This window comes from Bombus impatiens, unplaced genomic scaffold, assembly GCF_000188095.3.
Source record: "Bombus impatiens unplaced genomic scaffold, BIMP_2.2 scf_0217, whole genome shotgun sequence".
In the NCBI taxonomy this organism is placed as follows: domain Eukaryota; kingdom Metazoa; phylum Arthropoda; class Insecta; order Hymenoptera; family Apidae; genus Bombus; species Bombus impatiens.
Window position 1 is genome coordinate 3,285,063 of NT_176636.1, and position 21,251 is coordinate 3,306,313.

The 21,251-nt window shown below is 36.0% G+C and overlaps 1 protein-coding gene across 2 annotated transcripts in view; it reads left to right on the plus strand.

The window, feature by feature from the left end:
* Positions 1-21,022, plus strand: part of LOC100743428 — a 36,023-nt gene extending 15,001 nt beyond the window's left edge. For both annotated transcript variants that reach the window (XM_003488048.4, XM_033319807.1), the window contains exons 2-13: positions 17,050-17,287; positions 17,973-18,127; positions 18,209-18,403; positions 18,495-18,607; positions 18,684-18,850; positions 19,033-19,188; positions 19,258-19,325; positions 19,414-19,494; positions 19,579-19,740; positions 19,813-20,010; positions 20,094-20,198; positions 20,288-21,022. In XM_003488048.4, the coding sequence (XP_003488096.1) occupies positions 17,050-17,287; positions 17,973-18,127; positions 18,209-18,403; positions 18,495-18,607; positions 18,684-18,850; positions 19,033-19,188; positions 19,258-19,325; positions 19,414-19,494; positions 19,579-19,740; positions 19,813-20,010; positions 20,094-20,198; positions 20,288-20,412 (1,763 nt within the window). In that variant the 3' untranslated portion in view covers positions 20,413-21,022. The remainder of the gene's footprint in view (positions 1-17,049; positions 17,288-17,972; positions 18,128-18,208; positions 18,404-18,494; positions 18,608-18,683; positions 18,851-19,032; positions 19,189-19,257; positions 19,326-19,413; positions 19,495-19,578; positions 19,741-19,812; positions 20,011-20,093; positions 20,199-20,287) is intronic.
* Positions 21,023-21,251: the final 229 nt, after the last annotated feature.

Below are 21,251 nucleotides of genomic sequence, written 5' to 3' on the forward strand. Positions count from 1 at the left end.
AGTTTGAAGATTATCAAGACCAAAGTGAATTAAATTAAACTAAAACAGTTCCATTGAACCATGTGAGTTACAGTTAATTGGACCTACTTTCCAAGAGATCAAGAATTGAACGATACTACCTATAATCTGTATTATGGAATAATATTCCCTAACTAAAGTATTATAGTACTCTCACGTATTTTAAATAAAAAATTCTATAAATGTTCACTGTTTGGAAATTGGGCTCAGAAACGAATGAAATTGGTCTAAAAAGATTCTATTGAACCATGAGATGCAAGTTTCGACTAATTAATCCTAGTTTCCAAAGGATCTAGAGTTGAACGGTACTATCTGCATTGTAGAATAATATTTCCCAACTAAGGTATTATAATCTGTGAGTAGCTGTGACATCTTTGTCAACGTCTTCTAGTCCTCGTGCATTTTAAGCAAAAAATTGTATAAATATGCACAGTCTGGAAATAAGGCTGTGAAATGAATAAAATTGGTCTAAAGAGATTCCATTGAACCGTAAGATGCAAGTTGCAATTAATTAATCCTAGCTTACAAAGGGTCACAAAGAGTTGAACGACCTGTTGGCGCAAGGTCGTTCAACTGATGTCTCCTTTTTCGCTTGAGAATTAGCGGCGCACGTGTACTGGTGTTTTGACGCAGCTGATTTTAATAGCCGATTGTGTCTATCGAGGTTTGCGGTCCCAATTAACGTGTCTAAATATAACTAACGATGGTTGGGTAATCGTAGCCGTGAACTGCATCGTTAAAACGCGTATTAAAGAGCGAACTAGGCTCGGGCAACACTTTGAAAGTCATCGCTGACAGCCAGGAAACACTGTGCAGATATCTATTAACATTCCAGAACGATCCATCTAGTTTAATACGAATAGTGTCGCAATTAGCCGCTTCTTCCTCTTCCTTTTCGTTCGATTACCTCAATTAGCCTAATCTTATTTCATCGTCGTCTTGTATTATACACAGAATAATATGTATTATACGTACAGCCATTATGACTGCAGGTCAAAGATTTCAAATCAGTACACGCTTCATGGAACGTGAAAATTAAAAAAAGAGAAGTTAGTTTAGAATTCTATTAACGGTAAGTTCGTGGGATTAAGTAATTCATATTAGTTTGCTCGAAGGATGGATATTAACGAGTAATACAATTAGATACGTATACATATATATACAGGGTGTTCAGTCGCATTAGAGAACTGTTTCTTCTTCGACACCTGCTTGTACCTGGTTATCTTCGCAAGGGATGTTCGAAACGATCTTTTCAGATCTGAACGTAAGTCTGCGGGATATTTTGTCATCGACTTTTACTCGTGTAGTTATTTATCCATCCCGTACGGAAAGCTCACTGATGAATGAGACTTACAGACAAGACTTACAGAGAAAATACGTGAAGAAATGAAAAGAGCAGGGCAGTCAATGCCAAAGCGTCTCCAGCACCATTGTGTTGTCAGAGGTCATTTTAAACACCTTTTGAGAAACCATTCAGATACAATGCGGTAAAGAAGAGATTCGTTCTAACTGGAAAACAAATTTGTACGAACTTTTTTTATTATTTACAATCATAAAAAGATGTTTAACATAAAACTCATGCACACCAACGTGACTATTTGCTATTTCGCCCGAGTCATGAAGATACTTTTTAGAAAAATATAATTGAATCGAAGATGACTAAAAAAGCAGCAGGGTTAAAATGAAAGTATGGCTCTGAAACCGAATTATCGAACAAGTCAGCTTCTCCAGCTGACACACAAGGAGGCTTGAACCCTTTCGATAAGTACATGGCGTTTAGGCTCGAGCCGATGTGATGTTCGAACATATGTCGAAGAGCCGGATATTCTTTTGCGACGTCCTCCCGCATTTTCGATGCTTCTTTCCTCTTTGTGTTCGCGGGCTTCTCCTCGCTGTTCCCTTTTTCTACCGCTGTTGATGGCTCTCAGAGGCGGTCACATGGCGAAACGACCGCTACTTTCGACTACAACCAGGTGCGGCCACGTGTCATGTCATTTTGGCGACGAGACAGATGGACTATGATGGTATCCGGTTGCTCCTTACATCAGTGCCTCGTTTTCCGCATCGGCACTTTGAAGTACTCTCTGTTACGCGATAAAGGGAAACACACTCATGGTTCCTGGGATAATAAATTGTGTTAAATTCCGCAGATTTTCTTCTATATTTTTCAATTACTTTCTCTATAAACGGATTATTCTAAGTTTTTGTAAATATTTTCGGCTCCGGTATAGCATCGGGACTGCAAAATATTCGACTAAAACGTGACTTTTTCGAAGTTTTCGAGGTCATCGAAGTCGAAAATCTCGGTCGTTTTTCACCAAAATAAGGTAAACAAAAAAATTTTGTCAACCTTTTCAATGCGTGACTTCCTCGTGGACCACATACATTTCTTAGGATTTACTACTCTTAAACTCCTGTATAGCTTATTCTGTGTGCACCTGAATCCCGAGCATTGTATTAGATTTGGGTTATTTTCTGTCTTGCGGACGTGACCATACAAAGGACGGTAAGCGGTAAAATTGGCATTCAGAGCGTTGGCATTGACTGTGCCATCAGTTGTTCGCCGCTTACCGTTTAGTGCTCCGCACGATCACGGTCTTACGCAGATTTCTACAGTTAAGACCTTCGTTGACCAAATGTTCACAAAATCGGATTTTCAAAACTTTGGTTCGTTTCCATGAAAAACGACCCTCGTTTTCGAAATGAATAACTTAAAACGGCCTAAAGTACCCTCGAATGAAAGACGCATCCGGTTAAAAAATTTTGCTCTCCGTATCGTACCTTACTTTTCTACCGAGCTGATCCTACATTTTCCAATTGCCCTGCATTATTTCGTTTCTTTTTTGCATCCACGACCGAAGAATATCCTTATAGTATAAAGGAAAACATTGGCGAGTTTTAGGATAATAACTCTATTGAGATAAGTGGTTCTCTTTTTCCTATAATTTGGATAGCCATCCTTAGACTCGTGTAATTTCCGGAGCACCCTCGGAATCACGGCATTCCTCGGGTTGAACGCGGCACAAAAAGCTGAAACCAACAGGAACCAACGTGTTCCGACCTAACACGGGTATCTTTCGATCTATTGCGTTCTTTTTTCGGCGCGACTGTCGTGTTCCCCTGTGAATAATCGTCCGCGCACAAAGGAATATCGCTTCGATACAATAGAATGCAACCGCCCACGGGAATAGTGCCGGAATCCATATTCCATAAGTAGGATCTTCGTTCTGTGTGACACGTTTCTGGGTGGATCCAGAAAAATTACAATAAAGGAATGGGATCTATGGTTCCAGGAAAATGTTTGTTTCTCGATCCATAAATATTATGTTAATATTAATAACAACGAGCGTACTGCAGATGACGATGAGAAAGATTCCGAAAATATTTTGTTTTCATAGCGAAACCAGTGTTACCTCTGGTGAAACAAATAAGGCCGTTTGTTGTCTTTTTCACGAGATTGTAAGGGACTTTACGACAAATTAAAAAGGCGCGTTACATGATATTTTTACTAATCCAGTGCCAGGTTTACGGCACACTTTATTTTAGTGCCGGTTCAAATTGTATACGGCATTGCGCAATTCAACGTTCTGCTCTTTTGCAGAAGTGTTGCTGTTATTAGAGTGGCTGCATGTACAACTCATGCTCCGGTAATTTATTCTTTCTCAAATGGAATTCCGAAGTGTATCAACGGATGAAATATTATTATTTCCACTACTGTAAACTACCGAGTTAATAAGAATATTACGTGATACGCCTAACATGAATTTGTCGTAAAGTCCTCTACAATCTTGTGGGTAGAAGAACATATGACCCTAGTACAAAATATTTTCGATTGAAGTATAAAAATTCGAGGATCACGGTTACTTTAAGAAGGTACGCTTTGTCGGTTTCGAAAAATGGAAAAGAATTTCTTTTTGTATGTTCGGTGGATCGTATCAAATTTTTCTAGTCCTACGAACATACCACTGAATGATACAAAAGTTATTATACTTCGACCTAATTAATTAGTATGTAAATACTGTTATAAATACAATGGTGTGAAGATACTTTTTGTCGTCACCGTAAAGAAGAAAGAAAGAACATGAAACAAATAAAAACGTAGGCGTCGTAGCGGTATCAAGTAGATCGAATAAGCCAAACAAATATGCAATTAGAAGTTGGTTCGACCGAGAAATTTGTATTTAATCACCGCTCTACATGGCAATTATCGTGTTATCGCGCAAAATTGTGATTCCATTCCGTGTATAGTGTCGTTATGCACGTATGTAAGTATTTGGTATCGCGTAATCTTTATCGTGCGAAGATTAACATGTAATAAGGCGGTGTCGTAAAATTTCATGCTGGGTGGTCCGGGACACGGGATGGTGGAAAGGGCTCCAAGTGTGTTATTATGTCGAAGTAAATTTAGATTAGCTGCTTCGTCGGCCGGCTCTTCTGTGCAATTTTTAAGATTATCTGTGAATTCGTCTTTGTTTCGATTTTTAGTCTCGTCTCCTCCCCTTCCGATAGCTTCTTGCTTCTTCATTATCTTTATTACAATGTACGATAATATCAGTGCACTTTAAATTACATTATAATACAACCTGATCCTATCTATTTTTATATTCGCTATTTTAGACGCCGCATTAAATTTGTTCTCTCTCTTTTTTTTTTTTTTTTTAATTTCTTTTAGAATCCGTGGAACGACCTTTTTCTTGAATTCCAAGATTATCTACGAATTGCCTATGACTTATTCCTTCTCCATTTTTATCACGACATTCCAAATTACGTTACAGCGGCAATTTGTATTACGTTGTCCGGAGATAGGGAAATGATACAAATGCGGTCCAATTCGTTCAAGAAGTCCGAGCGTTCAAAAGCAACCCTTCGTCACCAGCTTGCCAAGTTTATATTTAGACGGATCTCTTCTCACCAGTCTGTCTTTTCGACGATCTTCCTTCTTATTTCCGCGCGCGTTCCCTTTGATCGCAACGGAAACGCACAGAAGCGTTCGCGTGTAATTGTGTACCGTAAAATTAAGAAGACCGTCTTTGATTCCTCAGACGCCTGAAAATTCGATGCTCGGAGTTTTGCTTTAAAAATTGTGTTATAGTTTCTAAAAGAATCGCTTTAGAGAAGAAATTTAATAGGTCGCGTTGTACAATTTCTAATTATCGAAAAATATTATTGCATATTTCGTGCGAAAGAAATATCGTTTAGGGGGAATACAGGGTGGTTGGAAAGGTGGTGATTCTACGCGAAATAATAAGTCGAAAATATAAAATAAAATTTTTTTTTTAATTTTTCCATCGAGACAACGATCTACAGTGAGATCCGTTATAACGAGACGTGTAAAGTGCACGCGTACCGAGCGAAAATTCCAAGTCGTTTTTCTCGAAAGCAAGGCCTCAAACGAAAAATTTGTATTCTATATTTTCGACTTCTTTTTTCGCGTAGAATCACCCCCTTTCCGCTTGCACCACCAGTTACCAACCACCCTGTATATTCTCGATGACCTTGAGCAACTAGTTGATTTCAATCGAGCTATAGCTTTCTATTGTACGTTTGACTCTACTTATCGTTAATTAACGTACAATTGAAAGATAGCAAAGGATCGATATTTTCAAACAGCGCGTTCGATAACGTAAAACGACGTTATGTGGGATTGTGCCTCGAACGCATTCCTGGTAGTTCGTTAACAAGAACGTGGCTGCCGACTGTATAATAAGAACCGGAGAAGGAAGGCGAAAGTACTCGGGCGGATTTTTTCTTCCTTGATAAATATAAGAGGGAACATCCTGTCTACAGGGTTTCTAAGACTATGCCAAGCCCTGTTAGACTGCATCTGGTTATTACCATAATCGGCCATTACACTTGTACATTCATGTACGCTTATATCATGTGGCGTCGATAATTTCGAGGATTAAATTGTTTTTATTTTTATACACGGTTTGAAAAATGTTTAGACTCGACTGGCGGGTGATTGTACGTGGAAAAATAAGTCGGACAGGAAAAATAAAATTTGTTCGTCCTCGTTTTCCAGAGGATCGAGTTTGAAAATTTGTCAAGTAAACTTAAACTTGGCTAAATACCGACTAGGTACGAGCAAACAATTAATAGAAGGCTATTATGGAAGATGGAAAAATGAAAAATAGAATTTTTTTATTTCAGGTCTCATTTTCAAGGAAATAAAGTTTGAATACGTTTAGTAGAGGACGGTAAAGAAAATTTATTTTTCTCGAAAACAGAGCATCTTATAACAAAATTTTATTTTATATTTTTTACTTGTTTTTGCATGTAGTTTAACCTTCTGTCGATTATTTGCTCCTGCTCAGACCGTAATTAGTTAGTTAAGTTTAGATATACTTGCCAAATCTTCAAACTCGATCTTCTCACAAACGAAGCGTCATATGAAAAAATCTTATTCCTTCCTTTCGACTGCTTTTCGCATTTGAAATCATCTCCCAGTTGATTGTCCGTCCACAAGCCGCGGGACAATGTATAATGTTTTCCAACTCTCTGATTACATTCTTCTCGAATTGTATTCATGTACGTAATTTCGACGTAATTTCCAAAATTCATCGATCTTTAATGCTTCCCAACTCTTTTATCGTCTTTTATCTTCCCAACATTCTTAGTATAATAATTTCTTCTTCAATCCCCAAAAATCTCCCATACACTGTATCACGTTCCAATCTTATTAATTTCTAATTCTCTGCAATTCCTTCGTTGCTTCTTCCTTTCCTAATATTTTTCCTCGTTCCTCTCTGAATTTCAAGGCATCGTGCACACTCACGATCAGTAAGAAAAGAAGTGGAAAAAAGCAGCAAAAATAAATATCGATACAATCGTCTTAACAAGTGACTTCGTTAAACTATCCGAAGGAAGTGGCCGCGACGATAATTAGATTCACAGAAAAACGTTAGAACAATCGTTCATTCATCAACAGTGAGAGATTGTTGAACGTATTATACGAAGACACGGTTTCCTGCAGTTGTGCGTGTTCCACTGGACAAGTATTTATAGTTTTCGACTTCTCGTCTGGCTGCTGCACCACCGGAAACCGGCTGATTATATTTAGAAAAAGACTTGACTGAACGTAGAATAACAATTCTGCTCGCGTTTGTCGAGAGGATCGCCATTGGTGAGTGCCAGCCATCCTCTTTCCCCTCGCTTTCGAACACAATCAGAACATCCGTCGTTAACGATTCTACTCGTTAGAAAGGGAACTACGAATTCGTTGTATCAATGGCAAAGCACGGTCAATTATTTCATAGAATCGTTCCGATGGACTTTGCATTCGCGAGCCAAAGGTTATTGCTCCGCTATGCTTTTCATCTTCGCTTATCATTTTCACAACATTCTCCGAATCTCTTCTAACCAGTTCTTTACAGCTAATTAAATCGCTACAAGTAGTTAAATCTATATTTCATAGATTTTCATTCGTAATTTTATTTTAGCACTATCTCGTAATTATATTAGATTGCCCGAAAAGTTTCTTTCGTTTCATAAGGTGATAATAGACGAACAACAATTTCTGTTTTATATTATTTTATTGAATTAAGTATGCTCCATTTCGTTCTATTTCTATTATTATGTTCGTGCATAATTCAATAAATTAATATAAAGCAAAATGCATTATGCGTCTATTATTTCCTTACAAAACGAAAGAAACTTATCGGACAACCTAATATGTTAGGATTATTATTGGAAGGGAGTATTTGTACGATCATCTGATGGAGATTTTTCGATTCTTCTTGCAAAGGAAAAAATCTGATTTATGCATAGCTTTGTAACTTAAGGATGGACTAAATTTTTGTGATAGAATTTTCATACGGGGATTCTGAAAGGATTTTTTGAAATTTACTGTACGATGAACAAAAATAGTGGCACGGACCAGGTATTTCCACGAGGTTTGTTGCATTTACCGATACACTATCGATCACTGGTTCACATTACGTAAATCCAACAGTAAAATATAACCATTATGCGTCGTTCATAGAATTCACATTCGCAAACATGGAAGCGAATTAATTTTCAAGCAACGTGCTATCAATCGCTAACACCATAAACAGCGCGTGCAACCAAAAGCAAAACGAAAAAGGAGATGTAACTTGAAATAAGAAAAGGAAAGAATATAAAAATAGTGCCAGAGATAATTGAGAAAGGGAAAGTATCGACTACAATTACCTAGAATTGCTACTACCATTACGTAAATTCAGTAGTAGAACATCACTGACCATTACACATCATCCATAGAGTTCACCCTAATGTTCCAACTTCTTCTGAGTTCTATGTTCTTCGACAAATTAATTTACCAACATTCTGTCGATCGTTAATACCATAAACCACGCTCATAACCGAAAACAAAAGAAGAAAAAGCGACGTGATTCGAAAGAAGAAAAGGAAGAGAAGGTAAAAGTAGCCCTAGAGTAGATTAGAGAAAGGGAAATCATCGGCTAGAATTAGGTAGTGTATCACCCGGCGGTGGTTTCGTATTAAGGATGATGAGGCAACCATAACTATCTCTTGCCAGTCGAGCCAGATGGTGTACAAAGTGGGCCCCGATCCTGGCTGCGCGTAGAAGATCCGCGAAGATCGCGCAAGGTCACTTTTTGCAAGCGCGTTCACCTCGAAAAAGAAGAGAAGAGAAAAGATGCCGACGATGGACCACCGGATGTGGATCATCGACGATTTTCTTGGTACACCATACCGGTCGTTTATTGCGCGATTAAAATCTTTTAACGGTCATCGAACGATCCAATTCGTTGCGGCCTCAAGAGAAAAAGGTGGTGTGAACCTTTCGGAGGGCCAACTTCCGGCGAAACTTTTTCCAGATCTGCGCAGCGGGAGAAAAAATTTAATTTACGATTGCCATTTATGACGGCGATTTCCGACGCAACTTGTCCGACGTTTTTTTCTAAGAGACAAGATTTTGTTGGCAGCAAGAGGGTTTCACCTTTTTTCAAGGATGGATCTTTCCGGTGAAACTTGTCGGGGAATTTTTGCAGAAGGTGTTTTATCGATGTGATCATTAGTCGGAGGAAAATTACAATTTTTTCCGAGCCCCTTCGCTGATGGAAAAATTTAACTCGTAACTCAAATAAGGATTTCAGATTGAACAATTTTTTCGTCATACGTTCGGAATATTTTTCGAAAAAGGGAAGGTTTATATTTACGAAATTGTAGGATTTTCATTTCTGAATATAATGAAGGCAAGCTTCTGTTGAAATTTATTCGTGCTTTTACATAACAAAAAATTGTAGGAAAATAGAGTCCACTGTTTCAATGGAACTTTTTTGTAAAGATAATTATTCCTAATCCAAATTTTAAGATGATTTCAACTCGTGTCAATCGTGTCTTGTTATAGCGTTAGTGAAATTTCAAGAAGTTTTTGCACCCGTAAAAATTGCCTACGATTGCTTACATTTTTTCCTGTAAACGTATTCGATGTAAATCGTTCGAAGTATTTCGCAGATTCGTATGTTAGCCCATCTTTGGCGAATTATATGAAAAAAGTTAATAAATTTCAGAAGCTATACATAGCGTTAGCATGATTGTTTCGCGAAAGTTTCACCGTGGCCACGTTACAATTTGGCGAACTAGTGGTATCCGAAAGGAAGCGAAAGACCTCGTTCTTCCTCGCGATTTTCACCTCGTAGACCGGCTTCAGAAAGCGTGAAGCCGTGTGTTATGCCTCGTTGCAATCGATCGTCTAGTTATTCAATAGATGAAGACGAGCTGCCTGTTGCGTTTTCGCGCGCCGTGCCATATTTTTTTCGTTAAAGGATACGATTATTACGGTTACCGTGTACGACGCTGCAAAGAAGAAAGTTTCGAAATAATTATTACTGGACGTGAAATTGTAAAGTTCTCTCGTAATATCGTGATACGTATACCATTTTTAGTAAATCAACGGTACAATTATACGTTATCATATATCTATAACTAAAGATAAAAAACATTGAGTCTAATCAAAAGCAATTTAATCGTAAATAAAAACAAGTTTCACAAATGGCATATATGGGGCGGAATACATAGAGATTGCTCGCGATACACGTAGCTTATATGGAAATACAGTTTATAAAGTTCCGCTTACATTAAAAGTTATTAATATCGTACTGGAGTAATGAACGTTTATATAGCAGAGTATAGTATCTCTCATAAGTACAGTAGAAGATTTAAAAAATTATACAAATTTACAAAAATAGTGGTAACTTGTTAATAAAAATAACGCAAAATTTATGATAAAAATAACAAAGATTTGTATGGTATGTTAATTAAAATTTAATTTCATCGTATTTAGTTGAATAAAATATAAATAATATTTTCGTGAGTCTCTCTCTTTTTTTCACACACGTACACACGTATTGTCTATTCGAAACATATTTGATAGGAATTCTTTAGTGAATTATATGAAAAGGAAACTAGCGAATATCTAAATACTTTTGAATGGTAGTGTATCTGTACGAGACGCTTGATGAATATGCGTAAGTATGAAAGCAACGGTTTATGAAAGCAGAAATTCGAAGACTGAAACGGGCAAGTTACACATTGCCGAGTATTAGCTGATGCAATTAAACAACCTGTTTCGGATTATTCCGTCACGTTATCCTGCTATTCTTTCGCGCGGTCTTTCATTCAAGCGTATGCAGGTCGCTGCGGAAAGGGAAGGGAAAAAATGAAAGAAAGGTTGATGAACACAAAAAGCATCAGAGGCAATTATAAAGGAACACGTGATCACGGTAAAACAAGAGTCCCGGCTAATAGCGTGTTTCCGGTTTACGAAGGTAAGCTACGTAGCAACGAGGTAACCGTAGGTACAACTCGCGTGAAAGGTAAAAACCGAGCCCTAATCAAGATCAAAGCACAGGTAGAACAATTTCAGCGATTTTAAACGACCTTACGCTCGATAGGGGTTTCCAACGATACCGATCGTACGAGAAAAATCAATTATCGAAGGAATTTGGAACACGTTTGTTGCGAAGATACCTAAATAAATTTTCGAGGGACTGAACATCTGGTATAATTTACAAATTATAGGAGACAAATGTGAAAGGAATATTAAATTTCGAATACCAAGTAGACGATTTTTCCAGAATTAAATAATGAAAATTGAATATCGAACTTTTTTATTTTTGGCTACTGTACATCGAGTACTAAATAAATTGTTACTAACTACCAAATAATACTCAATTTTCCAATTGCCATCGAAGATTCTAATTACATATCGAATACCGAATTTACCAATTTACTGAATAACGAATATCAAATTTTGAGCATGGAATTCCCCACAAGTGGAATACCAAATTTTCTAAAATCTAAATACCAAAGTTTCTAAAAACTGAATACCAAGTTTTCAGTGTCGAACTTCTCAAGAGTCGAATATCAAATTTTCCAAAAGCCGAATACGAAATTTAGAATGCCGTACTTGCCAGAACGAAATCCGAAATATCAAAAGCCAAATACTAAGTACTAACTTGATAACTGGAAATATCATCACCGTATACGTGAAAAACGAGAATTTCCTACTATTCTAGGAAAGAAGATATTTATATCCGCTCTTAGCGGAAAAGGTTGCAGCAGCCGAGCACCAGTATCCATTTGTCTCATCGGTGAGCCTGGAAATAAGTAGGATATAATTTATAGTGGGCATCGTGTTTCCAACTGCACTTGCTGCACTCATTATCGCCCTGGAATACCCGTTCTTCCACGCCAGAGAAGGTAGCATCCGCGTGTTGTGTCACGCGAAGTGCATCGAACAAGCGTCTTAAATAAATTCCGCGTGAGGCGAAAGAAATGGATCGAAGATTTATAATTCACGGTCAACTCGACCGGCACGACGATTCCAGAGGCACGCGATATTGTACTTCGCGTTTCTTTCGCTTCTTCTGCGTCCTTAATCATGATTAAACGATCCTTAAAAAGTTCCTATTGTTTCGCTAATTTTGTTCGTTCTTCGTTTTTACTTTGCGATTATTCTTTCTATTATTCCTTCTTCTGTTCCAAATATTCTCATGATACAATGGCTACAAAAAGTATTTGCACGTACCTTCATCTTTCAATGAAACACTTTTTTATCAGATTCTACATTTCGTTTTCATAATATCAAATTTTTGTAATCGCATGAAAGTGCGTTGCTAAAGACGTTAGGAAACTCAATACGCTTGGATTCAATTAATTAATATGCAAACGCTGTATACGACAATCGTCAGATACCAAATATTAAGCGTTGAATGTTAAAGATACCAAGAGAACGCAGCAAGAGATAGAAAATAAATGTGAGGCTGAAAACGGTACTTAATTCTCCTATTACAACTTATAACTTACAGTTGTTAAGTACTAAATACGGTACATTAAATACCGAATGCGGAATAGGAAATATAATTAAAGTATATTTTTACGCGAAGAATCCAGGAAGAGGGAGAAAAGATTCGAATCTGAAAACGGGTAACTCAACACCGTGACGTAACAAGGAAAGAGCCAGCTTAGCTCCCTGCCTAACAGGCGACTATAATAAAAGAGAATCCGTGAATAACGACGGTCACGTTGAACTCTATTTAACTTGGCGAACTCGTAGAGAAGAAGGTGCGCCGGTACCTACTCTCATGGGATCAACGCGGCGTTATGAGTCCTCGTTGGGGTTTGGTTCTCAGGAACCTGAGACCACTGAGTTTAGTCGTATATAATGCACAGAGGAGAACGCGACAAGCACCGCGAGAAGGAATGCGAGGAACAAGCTGCTTTGCTAAAGGCATTACGCCCCTCCTTCGTTCCGGGGCACACACGTACGGCCACAGCCCGTTTATACACATTGTCTCTTTTTCCTCTCTACCCAAGAGGTCGTCTCTTTCCTGTGTCCAGCTTTCTTTCTATTTGCCCCTTAACTCGAAACCTCTTCCCACTGATCAGCTGTATACCTTGTCGAAGGGGCCAATGGGTCCCTCGTTTGCCTTTCCAAAGGGACTATTTTTCCTGTTAAGTGGTAAACGCACATTCCTATTTGGCTAATGGTACACGACTCGTGTCTCGAGGATTTTTGAAAAGGGTACATCACCTGAGATACCTAAAAATAATCAGAGATAAAAAGCAACAATTATTTAAAAAAGAAATGCGTCTCACAGATTTTTATGGTTAATTTCATTCAGAAAGTTTTTTTTTTCTTTTTTTTGAGAAAAAATGTTACCGTTGATTCCAAATATTTAGTACCTCACGTTCAAGGAGAAAGAAAATTATACCTTGTATTCGACACTCTATATTTCATATTCAGTCGTCAAGAAATTGATTTAAGTACACACTTCCTCGAGAAATCTGTCCTAAATTGCTTCAAGAATAAATTTTCCCCCTTAAGAGGAAGTTTGGTCTCACTCGGTCATTAAGGAACACTGACGTAATGACAGTAATCATATTGTTGCTTATCCTAGAATCATCTCTGGTCTAGGTGACGACTGTATTTTATCTGATTTTCTTCGCTAGAATTCGTGTAATTAGAACTGTCCTACGCTTCCGGATGTTAGTCGATCCCCTTTATATTTTTGTTTTATTATCGGTCGTATTTTCTTTCTATAGGATGGCCGACCGTGTAAAGATCGATGTTTCAATGTTTCTGAGCGGATAAGTAATTGTAGTAATTAGGCCGACGATATCAATTAACACCGTTCATTATATGTATGTTATGTAAATCCCGTTTTAATCAGGTGCAACGGAAGAGACACGTTCAGATGAGTCATCTACTTGTCCGTGCTTGTGAACACGACTCCCAGACGGCCGTAAAACACTGTCGTTCAGATTTAGACTCACGTACATATTCCACTCTTGATAATTTGCACACGCCCACTGAATATTAAAGCTACATGTGTTAACCCGCCCACATTCCATATCTTTCCTATTGCACATTTCAATAAGATATCTGCTCGAGAGTTCATTGAAATTTTATTGTTATTCGATGTTTAATATTTGATATTCGATATTCCTAATTATTCGCTGTTACTATCGGTAATACAAGATAATAATTGTCCCGAAAATTTCTATAGAAAAAGTCAGTGCCAAAATGGTAATTCCTATTTAAATGGTGATCAGTAAATTCAAAATAGAAATTTTTCAAAAAATTCACCGACCAAAACACGACGGAATATTTTTTGTTTACCGATGACGAGAATATTTTCTGGTTACCGATAACCATTATCGATATCGATGGAATTGTTTTTCTTCAACGATAACTATTACCAGTGACGAAATTTTGTTTCATTACCAGCAACCATTATCAATGACGGAATATTTTTTGATTAGCAATAACCATTATCGATGATGGAATTGCTTTTGCTTCTCAATAATCGTTACAAATGACGAAATTTTTCTTTGGTTTCCGACGGCCATTATCGATGACGGAATCTTCTTTATCACCGGTAAACTATTATCGTTGATGGAATATTTCTTTGGTTGCTAACAAACCATTATCGATAATAGAAATTTCTTTTGTCATCGGTAATCATTATTAATAGCGGATTATTTTTTAGTTATCGGTAACCATTATGGATGATGAAATTATTTTTGCTTGGCATTAATCACTAACGATATTGGAATTCATTTTTATTAACAGTGACCATTATAACGATGGAATATTTTTTCGTTAACAGTAATCATCATCGATGATGAAATTGTTTTTGGTTAAGACTAACCATTATCGATGACAGAATTTTTTTATTATTACCAGTATTAATGTAATAACATTATTAACGTAATAATATCACACTATTAACGAAGGAATATTTTCTGACTACCGATAATCTTCATCGACGACGGAATGTTCTCTTTTAATTACCGATAACCATTACCGATGACGAAATTAAAAGAGAACATAGTCGGGAAGGTAAGTGGTGCGCCACGTGAACGGGCAACAGGCGAAATCGAATGAAAGAAGCGATACATAGTATGTATTATGTTTCGTTGCAAAGTTTGCCCGGTGGTCCACCTGTCAGCGTAGCACCTGCCTTCGTAACCACTTAATGCCAACGCTAATGACCATTCATGGATCGTTGGCTGCACGACATGTGGGCAATAAGGTGGAATGCGATTTATTCACCGTGTTAATATGGACAATATTAAACAACTGGTTGGTAGTCTCCTCTACATTTCCTTATGCCCTCTTTTCCTCTTTTCATTTTTTAAAAGATAATTAACCGAGGGGAGTCGATCGATCAGTTGGCGTTGAATCGAGCAATTAGCGGGGAACTTGTTGCGTTCCCGTGTCTAATAACGTTTCGCGTTTTGTTGGAATTACCTTTTAACCCGTGGCTGATACGATTTAACGTTACACTAACATTTTAATAGAATTTTAATAAAATGATTTGTTTAGCTTGCGAGATGGGAAATAAAGTGAAAATAACGTTTTCTTCAAAACGTACGCTTGAATTAAATTGTCCAATAAATAATTATATATTCGTTAGTGAAAATTTAGCGAGTTTCTATTAAGTTATTAATATTTATATCTTCCAGAGCAATGTATTTCTGTTAATTTTCATAGCATCTCTAATTTAATTTTCATAGTTTCTCTTAATAATTTGGATTTTGCTTATTTATAAATGTAATATATAGTTGGAAAATATTAGAATTGTTTAAATGATAATAAAATGGTATCAACCAGGAATACGGAATACGGAATTCAAATAGCTTCGCCGTGTAAATTAATTAATCCGCGTAATTAGAAGATGTTAGTTGGAAATCAATTTTAATCTTGTTCTTTCACCTCGAAGGCCGTTGACATTGTACAAATTAATATCGAGGCATCTCGTTTTTAAGGTCGTTCACATGACCCTCGACTTGTTCATGGGAATTCATTTCGCAATTCTTTTAGTTTTACTCAAGTCTATTGATTTGTTCCGTGAAAACAATGAACACCGTGAAGCTAAATTAAATTTGCCTTCTAAAAATGAATTATCTTGGCAAGTGCCAAGTGTTCTGCGAATCTTATAAATAATTAAATCAACTTAGATGTAATTGTTCTACAATCTTATCTTCATCGCGTGTTTTTTAATACTCTGCAATCTCAAGAATTAATTAATCCAGCAGATATCAAAGAAATACCTTAGACAAACTAAAACGAAGAAGAAAACACTAGAACTATTAATTTTGCTGACGAATATAAATGTTTATTGCATTCGTTATTAGAGCGCAAATGTTTATACAAATTCATATTTTTATGAACACAATTGTAGAAATGAAATTTGAACGAAGATTTCTTTAACTCGTTTAATATTATAACGAGTACTACACTTTGGATGTTTTATATATTTTTACATACGTGCATTCTGCGCAATTTTGCATCTTCAAATCTTCTATGAACGCATAGACTCATTACATTAAATCCCCTTTTAATTAGAGCCTTAATTAAACACTCTATAAGTAATTAAGTAAATCAATTAAACCATGTGATATGAAAGAAGCATTTCATACTAAAATACCGTGTTTTTCAATTTTTTCTTTTTTTTTTGACGAATATAAATAATATGTTCGCTATATTATCTCTTTTCAACTAGTCTCAATTAAATACTTCATCATTTAATTAAATCATTCAGCACTAAGGAAATGTTTCACACTAAAATACCGGAATTTTCAATATTTCCTATGAATATATTTCTCTACTCATTATATAAATGTTGCTTCTTTTTAATTCACGCTTCAATTAATCTACAATCTGCGATCGATCTATGAATCAGGGAAGACCAGTCAATTAGATGCCAAGGTAAAATAATTTCGCTCTAAAGCATCGCAATTTTTTATCTTATTCTACAACTACGTATACATACGTTACATTAAGTAGACTAATTAATCAACTAGGTATCAAAATAGCATTTGGCCACGAATCGATAGGATACCATAATTTTCAACATCATTTTCTTACAAACATATTAAATCAATTAAACAATAAAACATAGCAAGTTTTAATCTTTCTACAAACGAGAGATACTTCGATAATTATACTAAACTTCTCTTTCATTGAAATAAAGTTAACCCGGGGAAACCGTATAAAGGAGCCTGTTATTTAATTTACAGATGCGACTGTAATCACGAGTGAGGACGCCCTCCAAGGGTACGACCCCCAGTTCATGGTTGGCTGTTATTTCCCCGCGGAATTTCAGGGTGAATTCGTGACGCAGGTGAGCGGAAAGGAAGCCAGCGACACGAGCAACGAGCCCATTCAATATTCCACCATCAACATCACGTTCAACGCGATCCCCGTATGGGGCTACTGCCACAGGAGGATCGGCGATAACGTGTTGCTAATGGACAGGTGGGTCTACCTAGAAATCACCGAGTAATTTATTCCGACGACCGCTAGTCGCTACGATTTGCCCCTGTTCAGCGATAACACTTTGTCCGTTTCCGGTAACCGCTTGACCCTAACGCGGTAATGGTAATTGCCAGTTGCCTGAATCCGATTGGTAACAGCAAGTTAATATCTGTAAATGTGAAGATAAATTATTCTAGGAGAAGATCTTGGTTCTGGACTTAACAACCGTAGACAGTTGTATAAATTGTGAAGAATTTATGTTTAGTCTGCAAGCAGGCGTAGTTCTATGAAAGTCAGGCTGTAACTAAATCCGTAACTGATTGTGAGTTACGGATTGCACGCTTACTTAATGCATCCTTAGGGACAGGGATGCCCCGACGTGTCTGCAGCGTGTCTGGGATGGAAATAGTCCAGATCTCAGACGGTGTCGGCCTGCACTTTCTTCTTTCCCAGCTATAATTGTACCTGAGATGTAGTTAGAATTATACAAACACATTTTATTAGATTTACAAGGGTTGAAATCTATCTAGTCGTAATTAATTTGCGTTTATCAAATTTTATTTTCACGCTGCAAGTACTTTTTGATTAATGTAAGAAATAGATCAGGAGATTGATAATCCAGAGTATTTTTATCCGTTGTTATTCTTCTCTGAACATTATAGAAAGTCAATTGCATTTATTTCAGATACGGTGATGGCGACTGCATCCGATGCTTCCGATTGTTAAGGAGATCACGCAACATTATTGAGGTCTTCTCTGAAGATCTGAACAGGTGCTATACTTCAGAAGCCACTGCTTTGGCCTCCTGTGATAAATTAAATTCTACGTCCGTTTTATATCGTAAGTATAACAATTATAAACATCTACGTATAAGAACAGTTCTGAAATATTTATTATTTAATTGCTTGATTGTTTGGATAGGTACCAGGGAGATTGGAAATATCCCCATAAGAAACGAGTATTGTCCAATAACTGGCCAGTATCACTTCACGTATAATCTCAATAATGGATCTGATAAAGTCATCGAGTGTAATAGCTTCTCATCTTCCTTCAACAATTGTCCTGATGGCTCTGTTTTAAGATTACACTTCAATCGTTGTAGCTTCGAGTCTCACAGTAATTTTCTTCCTAATATTCTTGTTATTTCCTTTCTTAGGATTTTAAATATGTTCAAAGGAGAACTTATTTGTTGTTATTTATTTTTCAGTGAATATTACGTTTAATTGCTTAGGCAACTGGCCTGGTCCAAACGGTTCTACTTATTTTGCCCTGATGGACATCAGTGGCAACTATGAAGGCAGACCACAGTATAGATGTGGAGTAAGTTGAAAATTTATTTTGTCTTTTCAATTGAGGTATATAATATGTTTCTTTAACTAAAGGATCTATTCTTTAGCTATTTCATGTTGACAATAAAAAAGGAAAAACATACATGGCTCTCAGCAGCGATTCCAGCTGTGCACAGAATTTAGATAATTCCACTAGTGGATATGAGACACTAGTCCTTAGTAAAATTCCAAATCAAAAGAAGATGCCAAATTATGTGAAGACTCACGTAGCAACGTTAGTATATTTTCTTAATTTTTTTTTTATTTACGATTTAGCATCGCATCGACATTTAGATCATTTAGCGACGAGTATTTTCTTTATAGTATCCACTGATTAAGTGTTTCCGATGGTTTCGTAGTCTTTTAATAATTTTCTATTAGACTTAATTAATTAATTAAAGGCTATTGTTGATTTAGATTTCCAAAATGGGCACAGGGTGTATGGGAAGAATCTCTGATTGTCAATGGCACCATGACTTTCACGGATCTTAATGGCTATAATAGTTACACGTTCATTACCGTTGATTCGAATGAAGAAACTGGCCGCTACATCGTTTATTCCAAAAATCAATGGTGGGATAGGACATTAATCGAATAATATTAAAATATTATTTTACTCTAAAATAATAAAACTATTTTCAGTGAACAAGTGGCATATGTGTGTTTAATGATGAGGCAACGAAGTGAAAATGTACTAGAATTTGCAATAGGTATTTAACTTTTAGATAATTATTTCAGACGCCCACAGATATTAATGAAATTATTTAATCGGCTAAATATAATCAATTTTTCATACAGGAATGGTGTTAAGTCCAGTTTATCAATCTTATTTGTGTGACGATACTAATTTGGATAAACCTGTTTGGATGACACAAGCACGTAAGTTAATTTCAAAGAAAGTAGATGTAAATTATATATTTCAAAAAAAGATCATGATATTAGATCAAATGCTATTAAAATTAGGAATTGAACGTGCGGTAGAATCGCCTTGTCCAATTACTGGACAATATATGGGTATGATAACTGACCTATCAGGCATGTGTGCTGAACTAAGCAGCAACTGCAATACTCGTGAAATAATGTACTTTAAAGTTACTGACTGTGAGTCTGGAGAACTCTATGAAGGTACTTACTTAAATAATTTAATTAATCTAAATTCATTGAAACCAAAACTCGACAAAAGAATTTATATTTCAGAACGAGCATACTTGTGTCTAGGTCAATGGGAAGAAAAAGGTGTTATGTACGCATATACTATGAGAAACGATACCAGTACCAATGAATGTTTTGTTGGTTTAATCGTGAATGATGAAGAAATCTATATCAAGGAAGCGGGCGATCATTGCATGAGAAATATTGATCCTAAGAAAGAAGGAATGCGTCTATATAAGAAAGGTAGGTTCCTAAAGTGGAGTCTACATTAAATCAATATTCAATCTCAAATAGTGATTACATGCATAGTGATTTAATGTAATCAGGTCAGTGTTACGGAAATTCTCCAAGTCCTGCACCAACGCCAATGAAACCAATTCCTCATAATCCAATAATGAAAACTGCTACAACTCCGCGGTCGAAAGTATCAGGTAGAAATAATATTACTTACATTCATTGATTAACAATATTGTATGTTATAGAGTTTATAATACAATTGATTATTTTGTCATGATACCAGGTACCACCAGTATATCAGGAAACAATATCCCATCATTTGCCTCACATAAAACCACTGCATCTTATGGTTTTGTAATGTTCATAATGGTAATCGCGTTTTTTAGAAACATTTATATGTACGTTTGAGTACCAAGTCATTAATAACGAACAATGAGCTAGTGAATGAATGCCGCTATGGGATATAAAACAAGAAAATTTTATTGTCTTAAAACAGAGTCATAACACTTTTCTTAATTTTATTAAGATGAAACTAAATGATCAAGGAAGTAAATATTATACATGAAGTACATTTAGAAAATGCCTATCCTGCTGAATGATTTCATCAGGAAAAAATAAGTATTTAAATACTTTTTATTATTGATATTAATGTGTTCCCTTGGCAAACACCATTCTAATTTACTTTGCATTTGAGAGATGCTTTTAACAAAAATTTCTGTAGATACATAGAACTTTGTTATATTTCAAATCTCCACCAAACACTGCCTTGTAAGATACAAGTAATAGTAAACTGTATGTTGCTAGGAGAATCCAAAGAAGTTTATATACTTTCTGATTATAACACACTTTTCATAATGGTTTTTTACTAAATCAATCATGTAGATGAACTTACTAATGAGACTGACTGAATTAATAACACTGTACAGAAAGATTCACCAATAGGAAAATATATATTTTTTTCAAATTTGTACTTAAAATAAGAAACTAACACTATTTTTTTCTCGTTGAAATAAATATGTTATAATCTACATCGAATGAAATGAATGAAAATTACAAACTTAAAGCAATATACAAAATAAGAAATATGTTATCATTCTTAGGGTAATACAATTTATTCCCTGTGATTATTTGCAAAAAAAAATAATTTTTAAATAATTCACGATAAATTTTACACTTTTTATATAATTGTTAAATTAAATTTAACATCGATTTTTGCAATTAACACAAGCAAGTGTCATACTTGTACC